General features: G+C 36.1%; 1 protein-coding gene across 2 annotated transcripts in view; it reads right to left on the bottom strand.

Moving 5' to 3' along the window:
- Positions 1-12,530, bottom strand: part of ZNF654 (zinc finger protein 654) — a 72,815-nt gene that overhangs the window by 43,526 nt on the left and 16,759 nt on the right. For both annotated transcript variants that reach the window (XM_080919312.1, XM_080919313.1), the window contains one exon: positions 5,880-6,025. In XM_080919312.1, the coding sequence (XP_080775438.1) occupies positions 5,880-6,025 (146 nt within the window). The remainder of the gene's footprint in view (positions 1-5,879; positions 6,026-12,530) is intronic.

Raw genomic sequence — 12,530 nt, 5'->3', positions numbered from 1 at the left:
TCTTTTCTCTAGCAGAAGAAACCCCAATGGTTTCAGTTTGGCATTTACAAATAACAGCTCTCACTCCAAATATCAGAGAAACAATATGGAAATTCTATCTGGCAACCCATAAAATAATAACAGAATGAGTTTGTAGATTTATTGCACTCATTTTGAGTAAGACTTATGCAAATCCCCATTGGTTACCTGACCTGCAATTCCTAATGTCTTATTCAGCTGACCTATGAACGTGATTCTGAAGTTTTTTTTTTTTGTTTTTTTTTTTTTTTAGTTTCTTCATATAATTGTATAAACTTATCTTTGTCCTGAAGTGATTGGTTAACTTTGCATGTTTGAAATTAACCTTATACTTTTCAATATGACCAGATCTCACTCTTTAAATTCTTTTGGCTTGTAAACCCACAAGCACACCATATAGAGCATGAACTTATGAAGACCTGCCTTGTTCTGTCTCTGATGTTCTGGTATTCTTTTTTCATATTTCTACCCCCACCCCCACACTGCCAGGCCTCCTCCATTCTATAGGTCCTCAAGTCTCTCATGGGTTAGGTGCACCTTCTCTCACTGAGGCCAGACCAGGCAGTCCTCAAAAGACAGCATTACTTAATAAGCAGTTCAAATAATAAATTCTTTCATTCAGCATTTTCCATCTTAATATAACATTTGATTCTTGTTTTTTGAGAGAGTGTTTCATGTAACCTATGCTAGCCTCAAATTTTCTATACAGCCAGTGATGACCTTGAACTTCTGATTCTCCTGCCTTCAAAAACTAATGCTGGGATAAAAGACATAATCATAGACAGGGCACATAGTTTAAGATTTGATTCTTAAACTATTGTATTTTATATCATCAGCAGTAAAGAGGCCATTAAACAAAATAAAAATTACTATATGACATTTTAAATAATGGGAAGGGAGACTCTAAATAAGGAGTGAGATAAATACAGGAAGAGGGAAGATATAACCATAAGAATATCTGAAAGTCATGAAAAAACATACTATTAACTATCTATGTAAGACAGTAATAATATACATAAGTCTGTGTGTGTGTGTGTGTGTGTGTGTATATATATATATATATATATATATACATACATACATACATACATACACACGTAATTTAAATAGAATTTTCTCATCTGGGCTGACAATACTCCCTCTAGGAGCCGAAGACCATCTAACAAAAGCCCCAACACCAGGAAGTGAGACTCCCTCTTTTGAGCTATTTGTCAGAGTTGTTCAAGATACTCAAGTTACTCTCAAAACATTTCAGACTAATACTACTGCTCTTGGGTGCCCCCAGAAAGGGGAAGATAAGTTGCTATTTCTGAAGATACCATGCACTTCAGACACACGGCCCAAAGGACCCCTGAGTTTAAACGGATTTGCGGTTTCTTCCCTGAGCACTAGCTTTCATAATACCAGAAGTAACATGCAGGCTTTCAAAGGAGGAAAGCAACCAACAGACCTGCCCCAGCTATGATGCCTGTCAACAGCATCGGTGATCAGCAAGGTACGACAACCCTAAAGGTGCGTTTGCAGCACACATATTGTGGTGGTAACTAACAACTCTCTAGATGAACTTATGAACAACTCAACAAGAAGAAAAACTATGCCTGTACTGAACACCCAGGTAAGTGAAGTCATGAATACTGAAGGAGAACGTTCAACAACCACTGTACTAAACCAGAATAATTCCTAACTACATTTTAAACATTTGTCTCTTTACACATATAAGTGTAGTCCTCACTTCAAGGAAACTTCTCTTTGCAGCAGAAATTCCTAAAACATTACAAATAATCAAAATGCAGAATTATAGAACTCATTCCCAATGAATATATTTAAATACACATCGATACATAAGGCTCAGCAACACTAAAAGAGAGGGTTGAAATAATTATAGCAGCAAGAGAACCAGAGTTTGCTATAAGATCGGTTTCCTAAAAATGTCAGACCCATAAGTTCTTACCAACATGACTACTTGAACATGACTCACCCAAGGACAACAAGAATAGACATGCCTAAGTGAACAGAAGAAAGACCACAAGGCTTCAGCACAAGGAACTTCAGGAAACTAAGTTATGCTAAGAATGGGAAGGAAATAGTCTTAACCACAAAAGAGCACACCAATTGGTTATCTACTACTAAATGGTCATCCCTGAAAACATACTCAAAAGTAACCTTATACAGATATAATTAGTAATATATTGGTATATACATATACATGTTGTGATGGTTTCAATATTTTAGGCCCATGGGAAGTGCTATTATTAGGAGGTGTGGCCTTGGTGAAAGAAGTGTGTCACCGTGTAACTGAACTTTGAGGGTTCCTAGTGTTCAAACTCTGCCCAGAGTGAACAAATCAGTCATCTTCTGGCTACTCACAGATCAAGATGTAGGACTCTCAGTTCTTCCAGTATCATGTCTGCCTGGATGCTGCCATGCTTCCCACCAAGACTGATGATAATGGACTGAACCTCTCAAAGTGTAAGCCAGCACCAATTAAATGTTTCCTTCATAAAAGTTACCTTGGTCATACTGCCCTTCACAGCAATGGAAACCCTAAGTCACATATTTAACAATAATTAATGAAAAGAAAGGCCATGAATTTGAAGATCAAGAAGGGGCACATGGGAGGCTTTGGAGGGAGGAAAGGGAAGGGAGAAGTGATATAACTATATTATAATCTTAAAAATAGAACTTGGGAGGCAGAAACAGGACTCAAGACCAACCTGATAGTGAGTTCCAGAACAGCCAGAACTACATATAGAAAGCCTGTCTCAAAATTAATTAATTGATTGATTAATTGATTGACTGACTGATTGATTGATTGATTGATTAATAATGGGCGATGCTGATGATATAGTACTTCCAAAGTTTTTAAAACTTTTTTAGGGACTGGAGAGATGGCTCAGTGGTTAAAGAGCACTGACTGTTCTTCCATAGATCTGAGTTCAATTCCCAGCAACCACATGGTGGCTTACAACCATCTGTAATAGGATCTGATGCCCTCTTCTGGTGTGTCTGAAGACAGCAACAGTGTATTTATATAAATTAAATAAATAGATCTTTTTAAAATTTTTTTTATATCATAACACTATAATTAACAATGATAATATAGAAAGAAGTGGGGGAGAATAACAGCACTTTGCATGAAATATTTATACTTAAAAATAATTTGTTATTTAAACTTTTTTTCTTCAGATATCAGTAGAGAATACTAAAAATGTTTTGAAAGTCTTCAAAATACAAAAATACTTTTTACATTTATTTATTTTGGGCATCTTCAAAATATAAAAATATTGATTGATTGTGGGGAATCAATTTTTTCCTACCTAGCCAGACTCATCTGCAACTACCTGACGCATTTCTTGAATGAAGTGCTTGTCTCTCGAGGATTTTTATGGTTCAGTGGGGTGACCTGGCACTAGCACTTAAATAAGCCAAAGGTTTTTATCTCCTTTTCCTCACCATAGTGATTAACCAGAGTAGGGGACACATAACAAACTGGGCTTGAGATCTTCCAAGCATACTTTTTTTTTTGGTGAGGAGGGGAACTGGTTAAGTTAATGACCTGTGTTTAATCTAGTATTGTTAGAGGATCTAAAAGAATTAAAGCAAAACATTAAGGCTAGAAAAGAAAAAGCCAATTCGCTGCAGTATTTTATTCAGAAGATCCTGAAACTAGTTCCAGTGTTTGCTTTCTTATGGTTGAACTACCTAATAAATCCACATCCATACACACACAAATACTTTTTTTCTTACTTTATTTTTGCTTACCTAGTTTGAGTAAGAATTTTTTTTAGTTACAAGCAGAAAATTATAGTTTTCATTCCATTAAGCATCACAAATATTTTTAAATTAAATTTTTAAGTTTCCCTTTTTATATTTAAAAACGTATTATCTTACATTTCTTTCTCCCACTTTTGAGCACTTCTTAAGAACACAATATTCTTTTTTTTTTCCTTGCACTTCTTTTAATACTTTTTTATATTTTGAAATTATAATTTTACTCCCACATACCTTTCCTTGATTATTCTAGATTATGGCCTCTTTTTTTTTCATTTTTGCTACATACACATATGTATATGTATCTGCATAGTGGTATATGTTCCTAAATACGTAAGTATAACCTCTCAGTCTGTATGTTATATGTATGTTTGCCTTTTATTTTCTTCAGGAGAGGTCCCTGCTGTGTAGCTCAGGATGGCTTCAAATTTATAATTCTCTGTCAGGCTGCTAAGTAACAGGATCACAGCTATATGCCACCACCAACAGTTTTATAGGCTTTTAACTTTGTTTTGTTTTGCTCTACTTCCTGGTTAATTTCTTTACCTTTATAATGTATAACTTTAAACATAGTTTTTAAAAATTTACTTAATTTTATTTATTTAATTTAATGTATTTTTTGTCTGCATTGGTATGAGGGTGTCAGATTCCCTAGAATTAGAATTACAGACAGTTGGGAGCTGCCATGTGGATGCTGGGAATTGAACCTGGGTCCTCCAGAAGAAGAGCCAGGGCTCTTAACCATGGAGCCATCTCTTTGGTCCCTTAACCATACTTCTCAATCTCAACCTTACCTTTGGTATCTTATTATTTCCTTTAACACACCATAATGTGGTTTGAATGTTGCACTGTTTTCTCAACTCTCTCTTGAAAATGTAATATATTTTAGGTTTTAATAGTTTAGTTTCTCACATTAAAGCCACTCTTCTGTAACATTTTTTTTTTCAGTTTTCTTCCATTGTATTTCTTCATACTGAAGGCAATCTTGACATGTCTGGTGATTTTTAAATAACAATTAGTACTTTAAAAATAAAACCATACACAGAAAACTGAGAACCCTAAGAACATGGATTTCTTGATTTGTAAACCTTTTAGAGTACTTAAGTCAACAGCAAGCTATTCCAGGAAAGGTCACTGCACCAACATCATTCAATTTCTTTAGCAGAAGGAATCACACCATGACCCTTAAGCCTGGTGTATGGCCTGACAAAAACCAAATCTACAAGTAACTCTTTCACCCATACACTCCCAAATGATGTCGGCTCCTATGGACAATTCACACCTTGCAGGTTCACATTTCATGCCTAGTTGTGGGCAGGCAAGGAACATATGCGTCCTTCTACTTGGTTTAATCACTGCACTGTTTTTGAAACCCACTTTATAACTAAGCATATGCATACCTAAATCCATAAAAATTTTAGATACTTAAACTTAGAAACTTACCCTGGTACTTTCTTTGGACTTGGCAGTGGTTCATTTCACAACCCAGTATTGTGCAGAGAGTACAAGTTGAGGACAAATAAAAACGAGATGGATTTGAACTTGCTCCTGTTTTCTATATCCTTTCTGAAGTTCAGAAAATTGTAGCTGTCTTTTTACCACTGTTGATCCTTACCTATTTTCTTTTCTCTTTATTTCTTTTACTTTCTTACTATTATTTCAGCTCCTAGGGGAGCAAGACGGAAAAAATAAAAATGCCCAGTTTATAATTTTCATTCAATGTTATCTACAAGCAGTGTTTTTTAAACTGGGAGTTTAACCTTTCTTCAAGGTTTTAAGGTCCCTCTCTGATAATTATCATGGCCTCAGTTATCATATTCTGAGACTTATCATTTGAATTTGCTAAGACGACTTGGAGAAATAAAATGCAATGTGACCAGAAGAATGCATGTACCACAAATCTACTAAAAAGTAAAATTGTCCAATAAAGTAAAATTGTTCCTAAATGTTGAACATTAAAACGAACTAACTTCAGAAATGCCAGTTTCTTTTTGAGGGACGGCATTAGAAAATGGTTCTTCCTCAGAACAAACACCTAAAGTTAACATTCAAGGCAAACAATGTGTTGATAAGAAATAAAGAATACTTACACAGCAAGACTACTCAAAACATACTGTACGTGCTCACATTCATCTGGGAACGATGTGCTGGCTGATGTGAAGCAGCAAAGTGCAGTCTGAAGGACCTGAAGCTGTGGCAACGGGACCTGCCAACGTCCAGCATAATCTTCAACCACCTTAAGAAGGATTTTAAAGACACATATTATGAAAAATGTTGCAAACTTAAATCTTTAATGCAGATAAAACTTAAAGGATATACAAAGATATTAATTCTGCATGAATGCACCTCAATGAGAGGTGAGAAAAAGTCTCCTGTATTGCTTATCTCACGATATAAATATGAAAAATCAACTCTCTTTGAAAATGTAGAAAAGAAATACACTAAATGAATATTTTCAGCTGGTAATATATTACCAATTTTTGTTAACAAATTTTCACAGTCTATATGCACCTTTTGTTTAAACTTCAAAAGTATGAAAATTAAAATAACTAAAGAAATAAACATATGGGGAATTATGATTCTTGGGCCTATAGAACCTCCTGAATTCTATACTCAGTGAGAGGCCCTGAAAGATATGACCTCCTCCTCACCTAAAGAACTGTTCAACATCCTTAGTCATCAGGGAAATGCAAATCAAAACAACCCTGAGATTCTACCTCACACCAGTCAGAATGGCTAAGATCAAAAATTCAGGTGACAGCAGATGCTGTCCAGGATGTGGAGAAAGAGGAACACTCCTCCATGGTTGGTGGGATTTCAAGCTGGTACAACCACTCTGGAAATCGGTCTGATGGTTCCTCAGATAATTAGACAGCTATATCATTCCTGGGCATATACACAAAAGATGCTCCAACATATAATAAGGACACATGCTCCACCATGTTCATAGCAGCCTTATTTATCATAGCCAGAAGCTGGAAAGAACCCAGATGTCCTTCAACAGAGAAATGGATACAGAAAATGTGTTACATTTACACAATGGAATAGTACTCAGCAATTACAAGCAATGACTTTATGAAATTGATGGAACTAGAAGCTATCAACCTAAGTGAGGTAACCCAGTCACAAAAAAACACACATGGTATGCACTCACTGATAAGTGGATATTAGCCCAAAAGCTCTGATTACCCAAGATACAATTAATTCCCAGACCACATGAAGCTCAAGAAGTTTTAAGACCAAAGAGTGAATGCTTCAGTTCTTCTTAAAAGGGAGAACAAAATATTCACAGGAGACAAAGTGTGGAGCACAGACTGAAGGAAAGGCCATCCAGAGGCAGTCACCAAACCCAGACAATATTATGGATGCCAAGAAGTGCTTGCTGACAGAAGCCTGATATAGCTGTCTCCTGAGAGGCTGTTCCAGAGCCTGACAAATACATATTCGGATGCTCTCAACCAACCGTTGGACAGAGATCAGGGTCCCCAATGGAGGAGTTAGACAAAGGACTAAAGGAGCTCAAGGGGTTTGCAACCCCACAGGAAGAACAACAGTATCAACCAACCAGAACTCCCCAGAGCTCCCAGAGACTAAACCACCAACCAAAGAGAACACAAGGAGGGACCCATGGCTCCAGCTGCATATGTAGCAGAGGATGGCCTTATCAGGCATCAAGGAGAGAGGCCCTTGGCCCTGTGAAGGCTCAATACCCCAATTTAGGAGAATGCCAGGGCGGGGAGGTGGGAGGAAGTGGGTGGGTGGGGAAACACTCTCATAGAAGTGTGGGGGGCATGGGGGATTCCAGAGGGGAAACTGGGAAAGGGAATAACATCTGAAATGTAAGTAAAGAAAATATCCAATTTTTAAAAAAGGGAAGAAAAAAAGAGTCAGTCGCCATTTTGAACTTTCCTAACAAATAATTTTGTAAGAAAAAATGATTTAAAAGTAGATTCTAGAAAGGTTAAAGCCATTTGGAATCTGCAAACAGCTTAAACCTCAGTATTTTCGGATGTTTAATAAAGCAAGTTCCTCCTTCAACTCATTGCTCCTTAGATTGATATTTATATAACATGAAGGACTTTTAAGAGCTCTCAGTGTGATTAAGTTTAAACTTTTCCAAAATGGAAGCTGGAATAAATGCCTCTGTCTCTTCACATTCCGTACCATCTTGAATATTATCTATTCTACATGCATCTACTGGTAGATAAATCTAAAGACTATTTTTTGCTAGGGTACATAGCTCAGTTGTAGAAAACTACTCCAGGATGTATAAATCTTCAAATTCAATTTCTGGTAGCAGCAAAATAAATAAGCCAAATTAAATAATGATGATTTACTTTACAGACTCAATTGTTAGAATATTATTATGAAGAAAAAATATGGCATCTACTCACAAGTGTTAGTTTGGTGATCTAAAACTGTATCAGCAATGCCACAGTCTGTCAAATACAGTCTCTTGTGTGAATTTTATCTGACATCTTTTAACTATTTTCTCAATAGTCTCTAAAATTTTTCCTTCTCTCAAGAGCATACCCTGAACACAGCCCAAACTACCTTACATATTCTTCCTGTACATGATACAAAATGAACCATAAGCTGACTCAAGTCACAATCATTACATCTGTTTAGCTTGAGCATAGTATAGATTTGGTTTTTCGGTCAGCAAAAATGCTGTATCTTTTTTGCACCCAGATTGCTCTTAAGTGGTCCTTCTAATTTCATAGCTTTCACTTTTCCCATTCATAGTAGCAGCCCAAACCATCAGGTCTCAGAGCTAGTATATTAGCATTCATTTCCAGTTAATGTTACCTGAAAATATGCAAGGGTTTTTTCGTGACATTATCAAGGTTATATCCAAAAAATAGCACAAACATGTAACTGGAACATGTTCAGATCCCCTGTTAAAGCTCACTAATCAATATCTCTTTAGCAATGCTATTAAACCAGCTAGTCATATTAAGTCTCCCCTACTTCACTATCTGAGAAGATATGTTTAGGAAAAAAATAGATTGAAAGTTACATATGTTGAGTCTGCCACATATCTCATAACTGTTGTCAATAATCCTATTTTTTAAGAAGAAATAATTTAAATTATTTGGTAGCAAAGAGACAAAGATGCTCTTCTCTTCCCACTGCCAACCATTTATTCAGTAAACACTTGAGCGAATTTACTATTTGCCATGCTCAATGGTTCCCATAACCCACCTATTTGGAAAACACAATACTTGAGGATATCTGTCTAGGTTTACAGCAATTCTTCAGTTCTAGTTTCTATAAATTTGATTGTTTGCAAAGTGTCCCCAAAGTCCATCTGAATGTAAAATTTTAAATTATTACAGATTCCTACCAACTCTGGTTTGTAGCCTTTGGTTCTTTTAGATAAAAACAGTTCCTAACTTGAAAAAAAAAAAACCATTTACCTTGTTAGATGAGATATTTGTAATGAAGCAATTGTGTTTTTTCTACCCAAATATCCCCTGCATATATTCACTATATTCACTGACTTAACAAAAGATAGTAAATTTTCAAAAGAAAGGAAATTAAGTAAAATCATATTATAGGAATGAACGTATTCCATTCAAAAGGAAAGATATCAAAACTAGCTTCACAACTGAAATAAAAGGACTTTGGTGAATCATGAAATAATAAATAACTTAAAATATTCATTAGATATTAGGCCTGTTTCACAAGAGGGATTTCATACCTGCTACTGTGAACCTGGTTAAAAGCCTGTGGTTTGGAAAAAAATAGGCCTTAGAGGGGAAAAGTCTTATTTTCTAAGATCACCCTCTCAAACTGCCTTCTAAATGTTTATACCCACAAATCAGAACAAAATGGCTGAATACTCAGTACATGGAAGAGGGAACAAAAAGAATGTGAGAGCCAGCAGATGGGAAGGAGAGCAGTGAAATGTTGACCTCTGGATATGACGAGGCTACCACACACAGCTGTGTGGTGTCCTGTACAAGACCTACACAAGATCCAGCATGAGTATGAGAGGGGCTCTCACACCTGTGGAAGACCTGCTGGCACCTGAGGGGACGAGAAGTCACTCTCCTTTGAGTACTATGGTGCTACAAGGGTGCCCATGCCCTCCCTAGAAGTGGTCCCACATCATACATATATGTAACACTAATCAACTGGACTTTGGAGTTATTAATAATAATTTTAAAAGAAGGACATGAAGGTGAGAGCAAGACTGGATGGGAGGCACCAGAGGGAGTCATAAAGGAATAGCGGTAGTCATATATAATTACTGTATAAATATATGAACTTTTCAAAAAATAAATTCTTTTGAAAAAGTAAAAACTAAAATAGACTATAAAATATTATCTCCATACTAACAAGCAAACTTGGTTTGTGTTAACTGCCATTGAAACACTGTAAATAACTCTTTGAGCTAAGATATTTATAATTTACAATTGGTGGAGGCTTCATATTTTAAATATTCTGTTAACTTGCATTCTGCTACTTTACACTTGAATAGCATGCAGCATTTTTCATTTAGCTTTTTTATTTTTAAAAAGTAACATTATCCAGATGTAATCTATTTTTTTCTAACATTCCCATAATACGAATGGTATTGTTTGTTTGTTTGTTTTTTTTTATCTATACTTTGTATAATAAAAGAGGGACCGACTTTCTTTTTTCCTCTTCTGTGGCTCCAGAACTTTCTATAACTACGGGAAAGAGCTAGAAAGCCTATAGTGCTTAATGAAAAGAAAGGTAGATGCCAAAACATCAGTCAGAATTCTCTCTATTTTTGTCCTCTTCCTCAATGACAGTATGACTGTCTTTTTTTCCACATTCTCATATTTAAAATATGAAACTTAGTCCTTCTCAAAACATACCATAACGAGGACAAATTTCATACCACATGCCCAAATTACTGGGATGACATTTGCAATGATTAGTGAGAGCCTACCAACTCTAAGCCAAGGTTAACTGTAAAGGTTTGGTTCAAAAGCCTCCTCAAGTTTTCTGCATTCATTACATGTGACTGAAACAGGTCAGGGCACCTATACAGTAGCATGGAGATCAACATACAAATCTGGCTTTCCTACTAGTAAAGTAATAGTAAACAGTAAGAGCTTTACATCAATTGGGATGTCAATTTCCATTTGTTACCAAAACTAAAGGAGTAACACAATGTTTGCTTTATAAATTCCCATATTGGTGCCTGAACAAGTATGTGTACAATGAAAAGATTAAATTAAACTGAAAGTTAAATAAATACTAACTTTCAATACTAGGTGTTGTGGTAAATTCCCAACCCCAATAAGCTGGTGCAAAAACACACAATTCAGTTATAAACTTTTAAACAGCACACCTAGGTTGGGCAGATTCAACACCACACTAATCTATTCCCTAGCTATGAAATCCCTTGCTACTTGAGGCTTCTCCAGGCCATGTGGTTCTGCTCTAACTTCCTTCCACGTATGCTTCCTAGTCCTTCTTCCTCTGTTGTTCCCTACTCTTTCCCTACTCTCTAAAACCTCAGCCCCATCTTCCTCTTCCACTGCTGAATCACAGGCTCCAGCCTTTATTTAACCAGTTAAAATTGGGAAAGGTTCACATTAAATCACCTGAGAAACCCACTCCTCCTTGGGGCAGCCCCTCTGGAGGAAACAGAATTAACATCGGAATACAAACACCAGGGCAACCCACAACACTAAGTTTGCTCAGTACCCAAATAAATTTTATTTGGTGATTGCCTTGTTTTTTAAGACAAGGTTTGTCTGGGTAGCTTTGGCTGTCCTGGAACTCTTATCTGTAGACTAGGCTGGCCTCAAACTCAGAGATCTGCCTGCCTCTGCTTCCCAAGTGCTAGGATTAAAGGTGTGCATCACCACTGAATTAAAACTTTAGAGAGATGAAACACTTTTATTCACAGTCAGAGAATTAAAGAAAAGGAAATAAGAAGGCATGCTGAATAAGATGGAAAAAACTTTGACTTCATTATAAAGTACACTCTTAAAATCCAGACATGGGGTGGGGGTGTGTATTGATATACCAGAAGTGTTCTCAAAGATTGAATTAGAGAGGAACAAAGCACTAGTTGCTATCCAGTAGAAAGCAAATCTTTGGTGACTTCAAAGGTACCTAACTGAGGGAAATCTAAAGACTGAGCCAGAACAGAAATCCAACGATGATAAAATAGTCTATTAAGAATTGATGAAAAATAATAAAAGAACACTGAGACATTTATACAAAGTAGCAAAAAAGTTGTAGAGAGCTGACAGGTAGCAAAAAAAAGAGATTATATTAAATTCTCTGAAGTACATTTTGAGTATATAAATTGCAATTATATGATCAGCATAGTGCCATAAATAATAATAAGAAAGTAAGAGCTCTGCTTTAGGCTAAGAAGATTTCCTTAACTGGGTGGCTAAATTTTGTTTGATACGAATGACATCTTGATTCAAAGTCCTTGACATTTTAGTCTCTTGGCATCATAGAGGCGTGAGATAATGGACGGAGCAAAAGGCAAAGAGAAATAAAAAGGAAAGCAGAAGGAACAGTTCACAAACAGCCTAAAAAGTAAACAAATCCAACCTCCGTATGTTTACTGATAATAAAGCATCCAAAACCCTACCTACTACTGTTCACAGAAATGTGACAAAATAGGGTGTTTATTGTGCCAACAAAAACTATGTAAGACATAGGACAATTAAAGCAAAGTAAAAAGACTGAAAGAAATTTAAACCAGACGAAGTACTCTTCAGCTGGAGAGATAGCTC

Source organism: Micromys minutus (assembly GCF_963924665.1).
Source record: "Micromys minutus genome assembly, chromosome: 7".
Classification (NCBI taxonomy): domain Eukaryota; kingdom Metazoa; phylum Chordata; class Mammalia; order Rodentia; family Muridae; genus Micromys; species Micromys minutus.
Note: the sequence above shows the minus strand (reverse complement) of the source record. Positions and strands in the feature narration are given on the sequence as shown.